The following is a 23,721-nucleotide window of genomic DNA, read 5'->3' on the forward strand; positions in this document are numbered from 1 at the left end:
GACTGAAATCGGCAAAATCATAAAAACAGAAACAGGAACTCGGCTCTATTGTAAAGCCCTTCCTTCCCAGTGCCCGTCTATAAAAGGGTAAAAAAAGGGAGCAGCAGCCGTCTCTCTGTGAAAGAGTTCTTATGGAGAGAGAATTTTCCGCCCCCCAGGGCACCTATCAAACGGCGAGGTACAGCCGGAATTAGAGACGGGTACGAGCGCTGGCGCGGGGTTCCCTCTGCCTCCAGCGCAGCGCTAAGCCCGGGGACCGGTGACGTAATGTTCAGCGTCGCGCGAGCGGGACTGCGGAGCCGCCAGGACTCACTGAGCCGCACGCGCAACTGCAATCCCCAACAACCCCACGGCAGCAGCAGCCAGCAAAACCAGTGCAAAAACAACAGTAATCAAGGAGGAGGAGAATTTATTCTGGGTATGTTAGAATATGTTGGCCAGTTTAATATTAAATCCATTTGGGTTTACAGAGCAATAGGCCTACTACTCACAAATAACTACAGATCTGAATCCTCTCGAGATTCTCGCGTTTATTTGAAGCAACCAGACAACCTGCTGAAATCTCCGGTGGATTTTGTTGGTTGTCAGATCATTTCCACGGGCGATTCCTGCGTTTTAGCAGGAATATCCAGGTGTGATCTGGAATGTAAACGACACCACTGACAAGCGCCATCATTTCCTCGTTTTCATGAACCACAAGATCAGCGAACATGTCACGGTCTCTGGTGGATTGAAGCCGCTGCCAGATCGGATACAGTGATTGGCAGAGTGGATTGAAGCCATTGCCAGATCGCGTGCAGTGATTGGCTGAGTGAAAGGTCCTTTAACCCGCGTGGTGCATGGCCTGGCTGGTTAAGACCATGCTGCCTGTGACACACTGTCGCTTGCCCCATACCGCTGAGCCAGACCCACACGTCTGTCTGTGTCTGCCCTTAAACACATTTAAAAGTGCTGCAAAGCACTTCAGATAAGAAACACAGAATGAAAATGTTCAGAAAGAAAAAATAATGTCTTTCCTACTCCTCCTTTCAGAAAAGAAAAGAACAACACAACACCGCCCACTTCTAGAACACAGGGACTGAATCTCTTTCTCTCTCCTTCCTTCCGAACATTATCACTTGTTCCTTACTTAAAAAATCATCTTACAAAACTACAGTTCTCAACTCACACACACACTCATGGACACACACACACGCATGCACGCACACACACAGACACACAAAAGGACAGTACTATACTTTGGCTCATTGCATTTAAGGAGCAGTTGTCATGGTGATGTATTTAAACTACATTTGTGGAACACCTGTATCTATCCTCCTGTCACTATGGCAACAGACGTGCATCCATCATAAAATCACTGTCTGATACATCACCACAGATATAGATATGATTCTTATGGTATATTATAGTTGGGTATTACCTGAATTACCACAATTCTTGCTAATAATATCGAAAAAATCCCAAATTTAATCAAAATCTTGATCGTAAAACCAAAATCTTAAATCTTAATGATTTTTTTACCCACAAAAGTTGTTCTCCATTTTTGTGTACAGTATTTTGAGGTGTAAAAATCACATTTCACCAGACATAAAGGTTTCATCATTATTATTATGATGATGATGATGATGATTATTATTATTATTATCATCACCATTATTATTATTATTATGATGATTATGATTGGTATTATTATGGTGTAAGCTGTGTGGCAGTGTTTGGCTCGTCTCCCTGTGGTCTCTGAGGTGTGCTCCTCCCTGTCTGGCCTCTAATGCAGTATTATGTCATAATTGATTGATTGAATCTGCTGATGCCGGGAAGATGCACTGGGATGGACAGTAATGGCCCCGCTGTGGGTTTCCCAGCAGCACAGAGTGGGAGTGGAGCGCTTAGGAAGAGATACTGTGTGTGCTGAGACACTGTCCATGGTGCTGAGACACAGCGTATAGACACTGCCCATGCAGGGTATACACACTGTCCATGGTGCTGAGACACAGGGTATACACACTGTCCATGGTGCTGAGACACAGGGTATACACACTGTCCATGGTGCTGAGACACAGGGTATACATACTGTCCATAGTGCTGAGACACAGGATATAGACACTGCCCATGCAGGTTATACACGCTGTCCATAGTGCTGAGACACAGGGTATAGACACTGCCCATGCAGGTTATACACACTGTCCATGGTGCTGAAATGACGGGTATAGATACTGCCCATGCAGGTTATACACACTGTCCATGGTGCTGAGACACAGGGTATAGACACTGCCCATGCAGGTTATGCACACTGTCCATGGTGCTGAAATGCAGGTTATACACACTGCCACTGTCCATGGTGCTGAAATGCAGGTTATACACACTGCCACTGTCCATGGTGCTGAAATGCTGGTTATATACACACTGAATCTACAGTCCAGACTCTGAGTCTGGAGCAGGGCAGGTGGGCATCTCTGTCCTAGAGTACAGCACTCAGCGTTAGCATTAGCTTGGGCTGCAGACAGAACAGCAGTACTGCTCGCCCACAGCACAGCGAACAGAAGTGACTCCCCAGGCTCATAGAGAAATCCACAGGGCATGTGGTCTGAGACTGGGAAGCTGTTACGACTGCAGCCTGCAGTCCGTTAGCACACTCAAGCTTAAGCCCCGCCCTTCCCTTTACTCCGTTTCCCTGGGACACGGCCAGAACACGCAAGATGATTGGCTCTCTGAGCATTAAGCCCTGCCCTTCCCTTTACTCCATTTCCCTGGGAAATGGCCAGAACACGCAAGACGATTGGCTCTCTGTTCGTTAAGCCCCGCCTTTCCCTTTTCTCCGTTTCCCTGGAACACAGCCAGAACACGCAAGACGACTGGCTATCTGTTCGTTAAGCCCCGCCTTTCCCTTTGCTCCGTTTCCCTGGGACACAGCCAGAACACGCAAGATGATTGGCTCTCTGTTCGTTAAGCCCCGCCTTTCCCTTTACTGCGTTTCCCTGGGACACGGCCAGGACACGTAAGATGATTGGCTCTCAGAGCAGCTAACTGTTGAATCTCATTAATCATTAATCAAGGCTCAGGACAGCTCGGGTTTAAACTAATTATCACCAATGTGCTAAATTAACCGAACATCGGCCACGATCCAACCACGATAACAGCACAAGATAAACATTCAAGCACGAAATGCTTCAGCAGAAACTGTTCTGATGTGTGGCTAATGTCTGAGTAGGAGACAGAGAGAGAGAGAGAGGGAGAGAGAGGGGGGGGGGGGTAGATGAGGAGAGGAGGGCCAGAGTGATGGATGGCGCTTTATTAAGGGTGGAGATGTGTGTCTGAGATAAAGAGGTGATGTATAGAGATGAATATGATGGCTGAAACGCAGAAAGATGGATGAGTGACTGATGACCGAACGGGAAGGGGAGAACGATACACAATGTCCCTCTGAATTCTGGGAAAGAGGAGGATTCGATGCAACATCACTACACTTTCCAAAACCCCTGAACAGTCTGCACATCCTGCTATACCATACAGCTCTACATAAAAACAGGGAGACTGCCAACAGACTCAGATCAATACAGAGAGCGACTATCCCTTCCAAATTCAGAGAGAGACTATCCCACTTTAATCCAGAGAGAGACTATCGCACTCTAATCCAGAGAGAGACTATCCCACTTTAATCCAGCTTCTGCACCTGCCGGTTCAAACAGCCCAGCAGGTGGGCAAACGCACCTGTACAGGTGTGCTCAAGGCATTGCTCCTCAGAGCCTATTTCCTGAATTACACGGTAAAATATTTTTCATAAATGGCCAATATTTTGTGCAAGCCGCATGACAAATTCTCCTTCGAGGACAATAGAAATATTAATATTTTATTCTTCATTTCTGTTTCAGTGATAATCAGAGCATCTCTCTCTTCTGAGTTTATTCATTTATGAATCAGGCACAGTGAAACACAGTGAATCAGGTTTAAAAATATGATTCTGTCAAAAAAATCACTGAAGTACTAAAATATTTATTTTCCCACTGTTACCATTTGTTTTATGAGCTAACATAACATTTTCATATATGTTAACACATAGGGGTTCTGGGCAGAAATACAAACATGTCGGAGATATAAACAGTGATTGATGGGCTCACAGTGTATAAACATCTGTTCTGCTCTGGAAGGAATTAAAAGCCATGAACACAGCCAGAGAAAATTAGAACATGTAATATATGAGATAATATATATAAGATATAAGATGATATACTGTATGTAATATATAATTTCCAAAATAATATTTTAAATACAGTGCGGTGAAAAAGTATTAGCCCCCTTTCTGATTTCCACTATTACTTTGTCTAATATTACATTTTATTTAAACATCTGAAACCATTCAGGGTGACAAATATGCACTACTAGAAGAAATTTGGATGGGGGCAAATACTTTTTCACAGCACTGTATATAGTATATATCACAAAATATACTATATAATATATAATACAATGTATGCAATATATGAAATATATAACATATAATGTGCAAAGCGAGAGTGAGCAGCTCATCCCTCACTCCCTGAGGGCTGAGAGGCGAAAGAGGAAGTGCGTGGGGCGGGACAGGAAGCTCCTCAGTGTCTCACTTCCTGGGTGAATGAGTTAATGAGGCCGTGCGGCTGTGTGGTGCACACGCGGGCGCGCCGTCGCCGAGCAGAGGGGCGCCGTCGCCGGCGATATTTTTAGAGGATTTTGGATGGGGAGGGAAGAGTTTACAGGAAATTGTGTTTTTATCGGCACCACTGGCTGCAGGGCCCAATTAGGACCCCGGACTTTGTTAGCATGTCGTTAACGAGCTGCGTGATTATGTCATGCTCATTTGCATATCGGGCCCATTACTGCCGATCTCTGAAAGAGTAAACTACCCCCAGCCACCCCCAGCCACCCCCAACTACCCCCAGCCACCCCCAGCCAACAACAGAAAAACAGAGAGATAGCGACAGACAGAAAGAGTCAGAGAGAGAGCGAGAGAGAGAGTAGAGTGAGAGAAAGCCAGACACACACACTGACACTGACACTGACGGACACACACACAGACGCTGATGTGCAGTACTCACCCAGCACACCCAGCCGGTAGTTGATGGTGACCACGATGACGTTGCCGTAGGCAGCCAGGACGCTGGCATCAAACATGTTCCCTGTGCCCTCCATGTAGGAGCCGCCATGAATGAACATCATCACCGGCTTCCTCCTGCGGTCACGAATATCTGCACACACGCAATGCACACACACACACACACACACGTACAAACACACACACACACACGCACACCCACACGCACGCGCACATGCACACCCACACGCACGCGCACATGTACACACACACACACACACAAACGTACAAACACACACACACACACGCACACACGTACAAGCACACACACGCACACACGCACGCACGCGCACGCACACACACAAACGTACAAATGCACACGCACACACACGCACGCGCACACACACACACACACACACAAACATACAAACACACACACACAAACGCACACGCACGCACACACACACATGCACGCACACACACATGTACACGTACACACATATGCATGCACACACACGTGCACGTACACAGAAACGCACATATGCACGCACGCACGCACGCACACACACACACACACACACACACACACACACAGGGGACAGAAGAACACAAAGGGCCAGTTAATCACTTCATTAAGAAACACTTTCAGCCTCACAGCTTAACCTCGTACAGCTGAATCCTGGAATTTTATCTTGTTGAACTAATTAAAAATGTTAATGAAAATTCTAACCAGCAAAAATAGCAGTTTTCAGATGAGGGTAGAACTGAAAGCATTCTGGCCCAAATTCTATTACATCAAAACTTTCAACATTTCCACTGACTCAGTTGACAGAACACACAATATCACACACACAATCCTGATATCACTCTCACATAGACTAAATAAAACTAACACGCAATCCTGATATCACTCTCACAGACTAAATAAAGCAAACACACAATCCTGATATCACTCTCACATAGACTAAATAAAACTAACACACAATCCTGATATCACTCTCACAGACTAAATAAAACAAACACACAATCCTGATATCTCTCACATAGACTAAATAAAGAAAACATGCAATCCTGATATCACTCTCACATAGACTAAATAAAGAAAACACGCAATCCTGATATCACTCTCACATAGACTAAATAAAGCAAACACACAATCCTGATATCACTCTCACATAGACTAAATAAAACTAACACACAATCCTGATATCACTCTCACAGACTAAATAAAACAAACCCACAATCCTGATATCACTCTCACGTAGAATAAATATCACTAACAATAAATTAGTGTAGTGTTCATTTAGTGAGTGTACAGTGTAATTGTGGGTACTTTTTAGTTTATTAAGTATAGTGTGTAGTTTAATGAGTGTAGTGTGTACATTTGTATCACTCTCAGATAATGTGGAAAGATACATGACTGTGCCTGCTTATCCAAAAGAGTGAGAGAGAGAGAGAAAAAGAGAGGGGGGGAGAGGAAGGGGGAAGGAAAGAGTGGAAGGAAGAATGATCCTGTTTCTTTATCACACATAAACACACACAGGCATGCACCACACAAACACACATGCAAACGTGCTCACAGACAAACACACACACAAAGCACGTAAAACAAGAACACATGCAGGTGGCGATGATGCTGCATTGCCATGACAACTGTTTCAAATGTCTCCAATCACCACACCACCATTCCATCCCACTGACTCACTCTCTGACTGTTACCATGGAGACACTTTCCAATCACACATTTCCACACCTCCCCACCAGAATCAGCACCTGAACTAGAATAGATTTCACACACACACACACACACACACCCTCACAAATAAACACACATACACACATGTGCACACACTCACACATAGAGACTTCGACACACACACAAACAGACACACACAATCTCACAAATAAACACACATACACACGTGCACGCACACACACACACACACACACAGACACTCTCATAAAACATTCATACACACAAACCCTCGTGAATAAACACACATACACGTGCACACATGCACACACACAGACACCCTCACAAAACACTCATACACACATGTAGACACACAACAATCACACATACACACTTACACCCATGTGCACACACACACCCTCACAAGTAAACATACACACTCACACATACACACTCTCACACACACGCGCACACACAAACACACACACTTAAGAGTCCTTGTCTCTCTCTCTTCTTCTGTGGTTTTATGTCAGGCTGTCTGGAGAGCCCTGGAGGACTCCTCTCTCTCAATAAGGCTTCACAGTGTTGGCTTGGCCTCCTGCAGTGTCTGAAGGCCAGGATCCCTCACACTGCAGGGGGTTATGGGTAAGCTGTGTACCTGAATTTGCCACTGTTATTGCAGGAGAAATAAAATGGCTAACCCACTTTTTGGTGACTCATATGATGCTAGCACCCTGCTCTCTCCTTGCAGAGAGAGCCACTCGCATGTGAACTGAGTAATTATTTTATGAATGGTACTGTATAAACACTCACACATGTCCAATGCATGCTTGTGCGTGTGTGTGGGTGTGTTGTGCATGTGTGCGTTTGTTGTGCATGCGTGCATAACTACAATATCACTAAAATATCTCCAAAAATATTTTGAAGGCAATAGCAGCATTTTCATGTTTAAAGGTCTGGATTATTTAACAATTTAAAAATGTCATTGGACATTATGTTTTTATTGAAAGGCAGGATGTGTGGAAATGTTCTGTACACTCAGAATTGCTATTAACTGTATTTTTAGTATTAACAGCCACATTCATCTACCACTACAGAGTGCTCTCTCTCTCACATCTACCGCTACAGAGAGTTCTCTCTCACATCTATTACTACAGAGAGCTCTCTCTCACATCCACCACTACAGAGAGTTCTCTCTCACATCTATTACTACAGAGAGCTCTCTCTCACATCTACCACTACAGAGCTATCTCTCACACTTCTACCACTACAGAGCTCTCTCTCTCACATCTACCACTACAGAGCTCTCTCTCACACATCTACCACTACAGAGAGCTCTCTCTCACATCTACCACTACAGAACTCTCTCTCACACTTCTACCACTAGAGCTCTCTCTCTCACATCTACCGCTACAGAGAGCTCTCTCACACATCTACCACTACAGAGAGCTCTCTCCCACATCTACCACTACAGAGAGCTCTCTCACATCTATCACTACAGAGAGCTCTCTCACACATCTACCACTACAGAGAGCTCTTTCTCACATCTACCACTAGAGAGCTCTCTCTCACATCTACCACTACAGAGCTCTCTCTCACACACATCTACCACTACAGAGAGCTCTCTCACATCTACCACTACAGAGCTCTCTCTCACATTTACCACTACAGACAGCTCTCTCTCACATCTACCACTACAGAGAGCTCTCTCTCACATCTACCACTACAGAGCTCTCTCTCACATCTACCACTACAGAGAGCTCTCTCTCACATCTACCGCTCACAGCTGACCAATGAGCTGAGCTCAGCGGTCACAGAGCAGAGCAACCAGCAAACACGCCCCAAAAAACTGCATTTCTATCTATAGCACAACCCAGAAAGACCTCAGTGTGCAGAGTGGTGTAATGCCTAAGGGAGGGGCTGTGCTTCAATTCCTGAAAGAGGTCCAGAATCACAGGCTCACAGGCCGAGGTGAGGGGGGGGGGGGACGTCCTATACACGGGACGTCCCATCTGAAGACAGTGCTCAGCTTCACATAAATACCTGCCATTCAATAAAAAACACGCTACACCATGCCTCTAATGCCAGTTCTAAAAAGGTGTTATTTTCATCTCAACTCAAGATGAAGACATAATATGTGCAGGAATACTGTGTGAACGTGGAGATGGGGATGCGATGAAACAGATCTGTGCTATCCCGCACAGCACTGATAACATTTAGAAGCAGTGATATCTGCTGTATCTCAGTGTTATTCTAGGAATGCATATATGCATTTTGTTTTACATTTTATGATACATTCCCCCCGCTTCTCCCCAGGTTGGAAAGCCCAGCGACGCTCACGCTGCTGTTCCACAGCATGCAGACGGGCGTGTGCTCTCCCGCTAAACATGTGATGTCAGCCCCCGCTATCATCACACCACAGGTCACGCGCCGGGCTCCCGCAGACGTGAGTCTGAGGAAGACACTTCCGGCGCAGCTCAGCGCGTGAACTCGCAAGCCGCGAATTAGCCAGCAACAGAAACCAGAGACAGCTGTGCATCATCCTGTAGGTCTGTCAGCCACAGTCAGCATGTTGGGTTAAAACATACTATAACACTCAGCCAATATCACACTGTTGGGTTATAACATGCTATAACACTCAGCCAATATCACACCGTTGGGTTATAACATGCTATAACACTCAGCCAATATCACACTGTTGGGTTATAACATGCTATAACATTCAGCAGATATCACACCGTTGGGTTATAACATGCTATAACATTCAGCCGATACCAAACTGTTGGGTTAAAACATGCTATAATATTCAGTTGATACCACACCTTTGGGTTATAACATGCTATAACATTCAGTTGATACCACACCGTTGGGTTAAAACATGCTATAACATTCAGTTGATACCACACTGATGGGTTAAAACATGCTATAACATTCAGCCGATACCAAACCGTTGGGTTAAAACATGCTATAACACTCAGCCAATATCACACCGTTGGGTTATAACATGCTATAACATTCAGTTGATACCACACTGTTGGGTTAAAACATGCTATAACATTCAGTTGATACCACACTGTTGGGTTATAACATGCTATAACACTCAGCCAATATCACACTGTTGGGTTATAACATGCTATAACATTCAGCAGATATCACACCGTTGGGTTATAACATGCTATAACATTCAGTTGATACCACACTGTTGGGTTAAAACATGCTATAACATTCAGTTGATACCACACTGTTGGGTTATAACATGCTATAACATTCAGCAGATATCACACCGTTGGGTTATAACATGCTATAACATTCAGTTGACACCACACTGTTGGGTTAAAACAGGCTATAACATTCAGTTGATACCACACTGTTGGGTTATAACATGCTATAACACTCAGCCAATATCACACTGTTGGGTTATAACATGCTATAACATTCAGCAGATATCACACCGTTGGGTTATAACATGCTATAACATTCAGTTGATACCACACTGTTGGGTTATAACATGCTATAACACTCAGCCAATATCACAGTGTTGGGTTATAACATGCTATAACATTCAGCAGATATCACACTGTTGGGTTATAACATGCTATAACATTCAGTTGATACCACACCGTTGGGTTAAAACATGCTATAACATTCAGCAGATATCACACCGTTGGGTTATAACATGCTATAACATTCAGCAGATATCACACCGTTGGGTTATAACATGCTATAACATTCAGTTGACACCACACTGTTGGGTTAAAACAGGCTATAACATTCAGTTGATACCACACTGTTGGGTTATAACATGCTATAACACTCAGCCAATATCACACTGTTGGGTTATAACATGCTATAACATTCAGCAGATATCACACCATTGGGTTATAACATGCTATAACATTCAGTTGATACCACACCGTTGGGTTAAAACATGCTATAACATTCAGCAGATATCACACCGTTGGGTTATAACATGCTATAACATTCAGTTGATACCACACTGTTGAGTTAAAACATGCTATAACATTCAGTTGATACCACACTGTTCGGTTATAACATGCTATAACACTCAGCCAATATCACACTGTTGGGTTATAACATGCTATAACATTCAGCAGATATCACACCATTGGGTTATAACATGCTATAACATTCAGTTGATACCACACTGTTGGGTTAAAACATGCTATAACATTCAGTTGATATCACACTGTTGGGATATAACATGCTATAACATTCAGTTGATACCACACTGTTGGGTTATAACATGCTATAACAATCAGCTGGTTCACCCACAGTGCACTAAAATCTTCAATCAGACTTTAAATGTAAATGTATTTTAGTAATAGACACACCTGCAAAGATAATCAGTCATACTCACATACTCACACACATTTGTATTCCACACACACACACACACTTGTAAAGACAGACATAGGTGTAGGTGAGACAGGTAGAGCATGCCAGAGGGAGTACACACATGCACACACACGCACAGATGCACGAACATACACACACACACACACACACACACAAGTGCAGGTGAGCCAGGTAGAGCATGCCAGAGGGAGTACACACACACACACTGTGCAGGTGAGCCAGGTAGAGCCGGGGAAGGTACCTTGTTCTCGGGGCCGGTTGGCTGCTGGGTCAGGAGGTTTTTTTGTCAGCGGTCCTGCGCACACAACAAAGAGAGAGAAAAATACATACAGACATTTAGAAAAAGGGCACACATGTAATCTGCCAAATCTAACAGAAAAAGAGCAGGAATGAAGCACTGACACACCCATCAGAAAGAGGAAAGAGAGAAAACCTGTCTGTACTGCCCTGTGGGGTGGGGCTATGCGAAATATTACTATGTAAGTATGTATTACATACTATAACCCTGTAACTGCCCCTATAACCCTGTAACTGCCCATATAGGACATACTATAACCCTGTAAATGCCCCTATAGGGCATACTATAACCCTATAACTGCCACATAGTTACTCTGTAAGACACACAGATAATAAGACTTATACTTAATCCTCTGGTGAAGAGGTAGAGAGAGATAGAGGGAACAAGAGAAAGAGGGAGAAAGAGAGAGAAGGAGAGAGAGAGAGAGAGAGAGAGGAAGGGGGGCTGGGGATGGATGGATGGATGGATGGATGAGGCTGTACGGAGTCCTGTCTGAAGCCTGTTCCTGTCATGAAATCAGCCACCTGGCAGGGAAAGAGGTGAGCTGGTAACCATGGGAACGAGACAGAAGGGGTGGGGCCACGAAGCGTCTGCAGGGCAATGGGAGGAGGGAGCAGGGGGCAGACGCGGGGGGCGGGGGGGGGTCAGACAGATTAGCGCTTGTCAGTTAAATGCACGGAGGCCCAGGTAGCGGTCTGTAGCAGCCGCAGATACCCATCTCCCTCATTCGCTTCCCTGCCTCAGCCTGTCAAAGCCGCCAGGCGGCCCCCCCTTACCCCCGCAGAGCCATCGTGCCCCCCACCCCCCCCCCACCCCACCGCGCCACCGTGCCCCCCACCCCCCCCCCCCCAACGCCACCAAGCCATCGTGCCCCCCACCTCCCCCTTACCCCCGCAGAGCCATCGTGCCCCCCACAAACCCCCACACCACCACGCCACCGTGCCCCCCACCACCCCCCCCCAACGCCACCAAGCCATCGTGCCCCCCACCCCCCCCCCACCCCACCGCGCCACCGTGCCCCCCACCACCCCCCCCCCCCAACGCCACCAAGCCATCGTGCCCCCCACTCCCCCCCACCCCACCGCGCCACCGTGCCCCCCACCACCCCCCCCCCAACGCCACCAAGCCATCGTGCCCCCCACCTCCCCCTTACCCCCGCAGAGCCATCGTGCCCCCCACCCCCCCCCACCCCACCACGCCACCGTGCCCCCCACCACCCCCCCCCAACGCCACCAAGCCATCGTGCCCCCCACCCCCCCCTTACCCCCACAGAGCCATCGTGCCCCCCACCTCCCCTTTACCCCCGCAGAGCCATCGTGCCCCCCACCCCCCCCACCGCGCCACCGTGCCCCCTACCGCCCCCCCCCCCACCGCCGCGCCACCGTGCCCCCTACCCCCCCCCCACCGCCACCGAGCCATCGTGCCCCCAGCCCCCACCCTTACCCCCACAGAGCCACCGTACTTACTGACCCCTCCCCTCAGGATGACATCATCACTCCCTCTCCTAACTATGCAGCATGACATCATCACTCCCTCTCCTAACTATGCAGGATGACATCATCACTCCCTCTCCTAACTATGCAGGATGACATCACACCCTCTCCTAACTATGCAGGATGACATCATCACTCCCTCTCCTAACTATTCAGGATGACATCATCACTCCCATTCTCCTATGTGAGAATGCTCCAGCCTTGTTCAGAAGATCTGTTTTACACTATCACCCACTGGAAAAGGGCTACAGCAGCACCTGGATCTACTGGAGAAAAACCATCAAACTTTGCCCTGGCAGTGAATCTGAAAAGCACAAAGATTACGCCCTCCCAGAATAATCTCTCATCCCAGGACAGCAGAACCTGCTTTGCTATAGGCAACTCTGTTCCACAAGCTCAGGCTGAAAATCAGTGTATCAGGTAGTCTTGGTCTCGCAGCCAATGAAGAGCCTGCATCCTGTCCAATAAAGATTAAAGAAGATTAAATACATATTCTCACTGGAGTTTGGAGTAAAATGTTTGATGGTTTCATGAAGCCAAATTCTACAAAAACAGGCAGAGTACAGGAGAAGCCTAACGAGATGTGGAGGCCTGGATTAGGCAGATATCCAGCTCTAACTGAACGCAAAGAAAACACATTTCAGAGAGCGTGTAAAACAAGCACAAACAGAGCCCTGTAAACCCAGGAGTGCAGCCCAGAAACCCCTAACCCCAACTAGCACCAGCACACTAGCACCAGCACGCTAGCACCAGCACACTAGCACCAGCACACTAACATCAGCAGGCTAACACCAGCAGGCTAACACCAGCACACTAGCACCAGCAGGCTAACACCAGCACACTAGCACCAGCAGGCTAACACCAGCACACTAGCACCAGCAGGCTAACACCAGCACACTAGCACCAGGATGCTAACACCAGCAGGCTAACACCAGCACACTAGCACCAGCACACTAACACCAGCACGCTAACACCAGCAGGCTAACACCAGCACACTAGCACTAGCACCAGCACACTAACACCAGCAGGCTAACACCAGCACACTAGCACCAGCAGGCTAACACCAGCACACTAACACCAGCAGGCTAACACCAGCACACTAGCACCAGCAGGCTAACACCAGCACACTAGCACCAGCACGCTAATACCAGCACACTAGCAACAGCACACTAACACCAGCAGGTTAGCACCAGCACACTAACACCAGCAGGCTAACACCAGCACACTAGCACCAGCACGCTAACACCAGCACGCTAGCACCAGCACACTAGCACCAGCAGGCTAACACCAGCACACTAGCACCAGCACACTAACACCAGCACCCTAGCACCAGCACACTAACACCAGCACGCTAGCACCAGCACACTAACACCAGCACGCTAGCACCAGCACACTAACACCAGCACGCTAGCACCAGCACGCTAGCACCAGCACACTAGCACCAGCACGCTAGCACCAGCACACTAACACCAGCACACTAGCACCAGCACACTAACACCAGCACACTAGCACCAGCAGGCTAACACCAGCACACTAGCACCAGCAGGCTAACACCAGCACACTAGCACCAGCACGCTAATACCAGCACACTAGCACCAGCACGCTAGCACCAGCACACTAACACCAGCACGCTAGCACCAGCACACTAGCACCAGCACGCTAGCACCAGCACACTAACACCAGCACACTAGCACCAGCACACTAACACCAGCACACTAGCACCAGCAGGCTAACACCAGCACACTAGCACCAGCAGGCTAACACCAGCACACTAGCACCAGCACGCTAATACCAGCACACTAACACCAGCACGCTAGCACCAGCACACTAACACCAGCACGCTAGCACCAGCACGCTAGCACCAGCACACTAGCACCAGCACGCTAGCACCAGCACACTAACACCAGCACACTAGCACCAGCACACTAACACCAGCACACTAGCACCAGCACGCTAATACCAGCACACTAGCACCAGCACACTAACACCGACATGTATTTGGTATATGTTTGGTAAATTTTTGGTATATGCTTGGTAAGTGTTTGGTATGTGTTTGGTAAGTGTTTGGTATATGTTTGGTATATGTGTTGGTAAGTGTTTGGTATATGTTTCGTAAGTGTTTGGTATGTGCTTGGTAAGTGTTTGGTATGTGTTTGATATATGTTAAGTGAGTGTTTGGTAAGTGTTTGGTAAGCATTTGGCATGTGTTTGGTATATGTTTGGTATGTGTTTGACATGTGTTTGGCATATGTTTGGTATATGTTTGGTATGTCCTGTACTGGGGACTCTTAGCTCACTCACATCCTCCCTCTCCCAGGCAGCAGGTCCCAGGAAGCTGAGATTATTAATACATTCAGAGACAGCATGAATTATTCAGCCTCCTGCATTTCAGCAGAAGGAAACCGCCACGCGTTTGATGTTTGTGTATGTTATTTAATGAAAAGGTGTCAGCGAACAGACAAACCCTGCAAAGCGAAAATACAATTCAACAGAGAGAGCAAGAGAGAGAGAGAGAGAGAGAGCGAGAGCAGCTTTCTACAGACTGCTTACACCCAGAAGGAAGTCTTTCGAGAAGTATGTTGTGCTGCAGTTACCTGAAGTGTATTGTCTTACTTTAGACCACAAGTCCCTTTATGACCATATACCCGTCACTGTAAAGCCATCAGAAACATCCTTCATTGTACACAAAACACTGTCTAGGCCAATCAAAAATGTACCCTAAAACTGAAATACTTTCAAAAACACCAGAAAGTTAACTCTTTAATTTAATATAGTACATTCTGAAACACACTAAAATTCAGCAGACACTGCAGACCTGGAGCATCCCCCCCCCACCCCCCCCCCCCCCCCCCCCCCCCACCAACTGCCCCAAGCAGCCCCCTCCAGCGGTCTATATAAATTCAGTAATGAGATGCAGGATTGTTCCGGGACAGGCCATTGGCCGTTTTGACACTTTCTTTAGATCCCGGTCCTCATCAGACCAGTCTGGCTGAGCAGTTCACAGGAAGCAGATTTGACCCTGATCGCCGCTGAACCCAGCGACCGGCCCACTGGAGTAAGACCGGCTTGTGTTTGCTTCCCCTCATTTTTGGCCACCGATTCAATCAAACTCATTAAAAAGGTGCTTTTCCTCATCAAACACACAAACATTTTACTGTTTTTTGTGACAACACAATTAATAAGTGAGTCGCTCAATTCCTGAATTGTTGCAGGGCCTGGAACGATTAATTGATGAGTCAAATTTAAGGAGCTGGCAGGGTACTGCTCTGAACGTAAGTCACAACGCACGCACCCCACAGAACTGTCCGTAAAACAAAGCAGCAGAACTGGTTCTGCTGTATACAGTGTTTATTAGCATATATATTAACATGATCCCAGCTACCTTAGCTTTGAACATTGGCTGCCAGCAGGGCCATTATTATTTCAGTGAAGGAGAGGGTGATTATTTATAATTACACATCCGTGTGTGAGCCTGCAGCCTCCCTGCTCACGTTCTTATGTGCATCTCATGCACCCGAGGCCCCACGACACAGTGCTCCCGTCAGCCCCAGCTTATCCGGGCCAACTGGAATATTAAAACAAACATAATCCGAAGGGTTTGTTCTTTCATCAAAAGAGGCTTTGCACCCGAGCTCACATTCTTTCACATTTATTTACAGACTTTCACACCGACGGCCCCCTCAACACCTCCCCACCACCCCCCCCACCCCCCAACCCCCCACTGCAGAACGAGGAGAGGCCTTATAGCACAGTAGTCTGGTTCAGTCACATGGGGAGGTCTGTGCTTCAGTCACATGGGGAGGTCTGTAGTTCAGTCACATGGGGAAGTCTGTAGTTCAGTCACACAGGGAGGTCTGTGCTTCAGTCACATGGGGAGGTCTGTAGTTCAGTCACACAGGGAGGTCTGTAGTTCAGTCACACAGGGAGGTCTGTGCTTCAGTCACATGGGGAGGTCTGTAGTTCAGTCACATGGGGAGGTCTGTAGTTCAGTCACACAGGGAGGTCTGTGCTTCAGTCACATGGGGAGGTCTGTAGTTCAGTCACACGGGGAGGTCTGTAGTTCAGTCACACAGGGAGGTCTGTAGTTCAGTCACATTGGGAGGTCTGTGGTTCAGTCACATGGGGAGGTCTGTAGTTCAGTCACACAGGGAGGTCTGTGCTTCAGTCACATGGGGAGGTCTGTAGTTCAGTCACATGGGGAGGTCTGTAGTTCAGTCACACAGGGAGGTCTGTGCTTCAGTCACATGGGGAGGTCTGTAGTTCAGTCACATGGGGAGGTCTGTGGTTCAGTCACATGGGGAGGTCTGTAGTTCAGTCACATTGGGAGGTCTGTGGTTCAGTCACATGGGGGGGTCTGTAGTTCAGTCACATTGGGAGGTCTGTGCTTCAGTCACATGGGGAGGTCTGTAGTTCAGTCACATTGGGAGGTCTGTAGTTCAGTCACATTGGGAGGTCTGTGGTTCAGTCGCATTGGGAGGTCTGTGGTTCAGTCACACAGGGTGTTTTGTGGATGTCTCTGGATGTGTGCAGTGAAAGGGCTGATGGTACAGAGTGGAGTGCAGGTCTGATGGGGTCAGAACTGGGGCTGATGCAGTAATAACAGCCTCATCTGAACGCTACGGGTTGAGTGACATAAGCCCTGAGTCAGTTCTCCTGCTCTCTCTCTCTCTCTCTGTGCTCCTGCTCTCTCTCTCTCTGTGCTCCTGCTCTCTCTCTCTCTCTCTGTGCTCCTGCTCTCTCTCTCTGTGCTCCTGCTCTCTCTCTCTCTCTGTGCTCCTGCTCTCTCCCCCTCCCTCCCTCCCTCCCTCCCTCGCTCTCTCTCTCTCTCTCTCCCTCCCTTGCGCTCTCTCTCTCCCTCTCTCTCCCTCTCCCTCTCTGTCAGAATAGATGCCGGTCAGGCTTACAGCAGGCTGTGCTGGGATCTGTACAGGATTAAAACATAAATCTGCTGACAGACTGAGGTTCAGCATTAGTGCGAGCTCCACTGTTCTGCTGCACAACCTCACACAGAATCAACCCTCACTCTGAATGGGGCTCATTCAAAAGGCTAAGAGCACGTCTTCCATTCATAAAAAGCTCTCCCGCGCTGCCAGAACATGACCCAGCGCTCTCCGGGCAAAGCTGCTGCCATCACTGAACCAGCAGGAGCAACCCAACGGCACCTAACAGCAACCCAGCAGCACCTAACAGCAACCCAGCGCCCCCGCCACAAACACAGAGCATTACAGCACAGAGCACCGACACACCATTACAGCACAGAGCACAGACACACCATCACAGCACAGAGCACAGACACAGAGCACAGACACACCATCACAGCACAGAGCACAGATAGACCATTACAGCACAGAGCACAGACACACCATCACAGCACAAAGCACAGACACAGAGCACAGACACACCATCACAGCACAGAGCACAGACACACCGTCACAGCACAGAGCACCGACACCCCATCACAGCACAGAGCACAGACACACCGTCACAGCACAGAGCACAGACACCCCATTACAGCACAGAGCACAGACACACCGTCACAGCACAGAGCACAGACACACCATCACAGCACAGAGCACAGACACACCATTACAGCACAGAGCAGACACACCATTACAGCACAGAGCACAGACACACCATCACAGCACAGAGCAGACACACCATTACAGCACAGAGCACAGATAGACCATCACAGCACAGAGCAGACACACCATTACAGCACAGAGCACAGACACACCATTACAGCACAGATCACAGACACACCATTACAGCACAGAGCACAGACACACCATTACAGCACAGATCACAGACACACCATTACGGCACAGAGCACAGACACACCATTACCTTCACCTTTGCCAACCCGTCATCTCACTCAACCCCTCCCCCAGCACTCAAACCCCCCCCCCATGTCACGCAGTGGGCGTGGCTGTGTGCCGGGGGCGGGGCTTACCCTCCTCGGTGGGCACGTAGATGTTGAGGTACAGGCAGTCCTCGCTCTGGTTCTGGAAGTACCCGGCGGCGGCGTCCAGGTTGTCGGTGAACCAGACGGGCAGCATGATCTCGGGCAGCACGCCGTGCACGTTCTGCGGGCAGACGGGGGCGAAGCGCGTGGCGTTGCGGACGTCGGGCCAGGAGCCCGGCGCCTCGGGCGGCTGGAAGCGGCGCTCCCCCACGGGGGGGCTGGCGTACGGCACCCCCAGGTACAGCTCCACCGGGCCCAGGATCTCGCTGGCCAGCTCCCGCCACACCCCGCGCAGCTTCCCGTAGTTGGTGGAGACGGTCGGGTGTTTGGGGCTGCCGGGCGGGGCCGTTAGCGTTAGCACCGGGCGGAGCACCACGCCCAGCAGCCACAAGAGGCAGGCGTCCCACAGCCGCCACTGGCCCCGCCCCCTCGCGCGCAGCGGCAGGGACGGCATGGCTGGGCCAATCACGTTGCCCCAGCGAAGCTCGGAGAGAAGGAGGAGAGCGAGGGAGGAGAGGAAAGACAGAGGGAAGAGAGAGGCACAGGAAACAGAAGAGGTGTGGGAAACAGAGGAAAGCAGCCCCTGCCCCCCCTCCCCCTCGGGGGAGCTGCTGGAGTGAGGGATTGTGGGTAAAACAGGGCCGGGGAGGTGGGGGCAGTCAGGGGAGGGGGGTGTGTGGACCTGTGTTGCTGCGGTAATGCATCTGTGCTTGCCGTGGGAGTGCCGGCTCAGAACGGGCGTGGCCAGGGGGCGGGGCAGAGCAGAAGTGGGCGTGGCGCTCTGTTACGTTCCATCGCTGTGCGCGGTCCTCATTGTGTCACCATGGGGTTAACCCCCCCACTCAGCTCCTGCCTGCAGGACACACAGAGGTCAGGGAAAGGTCAGGGCAAGGTCATGGGAAGGTCAGGGGAAAGTAACAGCTCCTGTACAGGAAACCAGGATATGCGATAGAGACACATAAGAGACACACACACACATGCGCACTCGCACATGCACACGTGCACACACGCACGCACACAGTTTATAACCCGTAGCAACACAATCTGCAGTGGAGCATTGGGGTCTTTAGGAGTACAACTGTTTTCCACACAGACATTACATTCAGCTACATTACATTTATTTGGCAGATGCTTTTATCCAAAGCCTCCTACAATAAGTGCATACCAAAGGTCATTGGAACAACTACAAAACACAATTCCCGATAAAGCACAATACTCATTATGTAATAGTTATCCATAGCCATGAACTCATCAAGTCCAGTTCAGACAGTAAGCATAGGCTAGGTCACAAAGTTGCGGTAAGTGAAACTAGGAAGCATGACAATGAGGTACAACATCAAGATACAGATACCAGTGCAAAATAAGTGCTGGATGGAGATACAAGTGTAACATGAAAGTGCTAGAGGAACAAGATAGAAGGATACAAGGGATAAGAGTGATCCTAGATTGGGAGTGCCCTGCAGAGTGGTGATAGTTAGTCCAGGTACGGTCTGAAGAGATGTGTCTTCAGATCACGGGCAATAATCAGACGGACTAATGGGTGGACTGCAGCCACTTGCAGAGGGATGTCAATCAATTAAATTTTATTTATGTAGCATATTTCACAGCAATTGTCACAATATGCTTCACAAACAACCCTGGCCTAGACCCCAACAGGAGCAAGCCTAAAACAACGATGGCAAGGAAAAACTCCCTGTGGCAGATGGGAAGAAACCTTGGAAGGAACCAGGCTCAAAGGGGAAACCCATCCTCCTCTGGTTGGCTCAGGGTGCCTGATTGGTGACCAACATGTGTAAGTGAGAGACCTTCTAAAATCCAGGGGGCACTGTCTCCACTCCGGGGTGGAATGGAATTAATAGCATGGACAGACAGGAAGCACTGAACGGCCCTCACAGACTGAAGCACTGCTGCTCTGACCTGGCAGCCCAGCATATCTCTCTGCTGAAGACTTACGGCAACAGGGGGAGACTGGCAGAACGACCAGCCAAGACTGTGCCAGGAGGAAACAGACATTTTGTTTCCCCTCGAATGGGTGAGGCCAAGACACGGAACACTGCGTGACCTCTGACCTCTCACCTGCCAGGACTGAAGAGTAGATGAAGCACTTTTTGAATTGGGATGTTGATTTTTTTTTTAATGTTCCTTTTATTGGACAGAACGTTCTCTGAGCTTTGTCCTTTAATGGATCTGCTGCCAGAACAATGGTCCCTCAGGCGAGGGTTCACTTACAGTCCAGCTCCTCATAATTTAATGTGTGTTCCAGGGCGGCGGTGCCCTGAGTGAAGAGGTGTCTGCTTTCCTTGAGAGCTGCGATTCTTCTAAACGATCGCATTTCCTCTTTCTAAACTTAACTGACAGGGCCCAGTTCTGACAATATGTCTCCAGATCCAGATGCCGCAGTCGCCCCTAAGCTGTGGGTGACAGCAGCACCAGGTCATCGGCATGGGGAAGAAGTGTAACGTGGGCATTCTTTAGAGTGAGGCCCCGGTGCAAAATGTACACATACACACATTTAGAGAATTTGCATATAATATATAATATGTAAATTCTGTAATTTATGTATAGTATGTGCAAAATCAGTAAATGTGTGTATATGAAAATTCTGTAATGTGTACATATTATATACAAATTCCATAAGGTGTGGGCCATCCCAGAAGAATGGATGTTGTTATAGCAGCAGGGTCCAACTCCATATCAATGCCCATAATTTTGGATTTGATGTTGAATGTTAGATGTCCACATACTTTTGGCCAAGTAGTGTGTATGTGTGTGTGTAAGCTGCTGGCCATGGTGCTTAGAGTTCCTTTCTATTCAGTACTGTAGGCACACACACATACACACATACACACACACACATATGCACACACACACACAGACACAGACACAGACACACACACACACACACACACGCACACACACACGCATACACACACACACACACACACACAGCATTGCAGAATTGTATTTATGTATGCAATAACCAGGGACACTGCACTCAAACAGCACACAGATGTTTGCCTCTGCGATTTATGCAGAGATTCAGAATGTGATGTGTTCAGTAGAGTTCCTCTTCAGAACTGGCTTTTAGGTAAATAACCGGTGAAATTGCAAATCACAGCAAATGTTGAATGTTTAAAACATAATTTTGCATGGCTAAGATGAGTCCTTGTCTTCTCAAGACCTGGTGCAAAATATGAATGCCTCGGACAATTGTCAATCACTACCTGTTGCTAGGACAACGGCTCCCACTCTTTGATTTGATTTTAGACGCGAACGTTAGCGTCGTGCCAGATCAGGGAGCAGTCTGGGTACTCTCTCTCAGGGAGGCCAATTCAAAATGAGAAGGAAAAAAAAACTCACATCCAACACCAAAAACATACCAAATTTCCATAAGGCATTTTGTGTAACCATGGTGATGGTGAATCATCCCAGGTTTCCTGCAGAGAGCTGTTGTTCTGGTAGTGAGTCTCATCAGGACCTCACAAGTATAGGACACTGCAGGCGTACACACTCACACACATACACACACTCACACTACCCGCACACCCAGAGACACCCTGCAGACCGTACCTCACACTACCCACACACGCAGAGACACCCTGCAGACCGTACCTCACACTACCCACACACCCAGAGACACCCTGCAGACTGTACCTCACACACTCCCACTACCCACACACCCAGAGACACCCTGCAGACCGTACCTCACACTACCCACACACCCAGAGACACCCTGCAGATCGTACCTCACACACTCACACTACCCACACACCCAGACACACCCTGCAGACCGTACCTCACACACTCACACTACCCACACACCCAGAGACACCCTGCAGATCGTACCTCACACACTCACACTACCCACACACCCAGAGACACCCTGCAGACTGTACCTCACACACTCCCACTACCTGCACACCCAGAGACACCCTGCAGACTGTACCTCACACACTCCCACTACCTGCACACCCAGAGACACCCTGCAGACTGTACCTCACACACTCACACTACCTGCACACCCAGAGACACCCTGCAGACTGTACCTCACACACTCCCACTACCTGCACACCCAGAGACACCCTGCAGACTGTACCTCACACACTCACACTACCCACACACCCAGAGACACCCTGCAGACTGTACCTCACACACTCCCACTACCTGCACACCCAGAGACACCCTGCAGACTGTACCTCACACTACCCACACACCCAGAGACACCCTGCAGATCGTACCTCACACACTCACACTACCCACACACCCAGAGACACCCTGCAGACTGTACCTCACACACTCCCACTACCCACACACCCAGAGACACCCTGCAGACCGTACCTCACACTACCCACACACCCAGAGACACCCTGCAGATCGTACCTCACACACTCACACTACCCACACACCCAGAGACACCCTGCAGATCGTACCTCACACACTCACACTACCCACACACCCAGAGACACCCTGCAGACCGTACCTCACACACTCCCACTACCTGCACACCCAGAGACACACTGCAGACCGTACCTCACACTGCCCACACACCCAGAGACACACTGCAGACCGTACCTCACACACTCCCACTGGCTATCAGCTGTGGGTGGGTCTGATACAGCAAAGGGTATCAAATCAGGTGGCCTGATACAGAAAGGTTGGCGAATCAGGTGGCCTGATACAGAAAGGTTGGCGAATCAGGTGGCCTGATACAGAAAGAGTAGAAAATCAGAGAGGCTCACAGAGCAGAGGCCATGGCCATGGAGAAAGCATCACATGACTGACAGTCCCAGTCTGGAGAAACGCCACCATTTCATCAGCCGAGATACCTGCTCA

At 48.7% G+C, this 23,721-nt stretch overlaps 1 protein-coding gene across 3 annotated transcripts in view; it reads right to left on the reverse strand.

The window, feature by feature from the left end:
• The window catches only part of LOC118235511 (neuroligin-2-like), a 52,941-nt gene that overhangs the window by 7,779 nt on the left and 21,441 nt on the right, over window positions 1-23,721 (reverse strand). For all 3 annotated transcript variants that reach the window (XM_035432940.1, XM_035432938.1, XM_035432939.1), the window contains 3 exons: window positions 18,877-19,741; window positions 11,377-11,430; window positions 5,070-5,219 (listed from right to left, as the gene is read on the reverse strand). In XM_035432940.1, coding sequence (XP_035288831.1) covers window positions 5,070-5,219; window positions 11,377-11,430; window positions 18,877-19,342 — 670 coding nt within the window. In that variant the 5' untranslated portion in view covers window positions 19,343-19,741. The remainder of the gene's footprint in view (window positions 1-5,069; window positions 5,220-11,376; window positions 11,431-18,876; window positions 19,742-23,721) is intronic.

This window comes from Anguilla anguilla, chromosome 9 (genome assembly GCF_013347855.1).
Source record: "Anguilla anguilla isolate fAngAng1 chromosome 9, fAngAng1.pri, whole genome shotgun sequence".
NCBI lineage: Eukaryota > Metazoa > Chordata > Actinopteri > Anguilliformes > Anguillidae > Anguilla > Anguilla anguilla.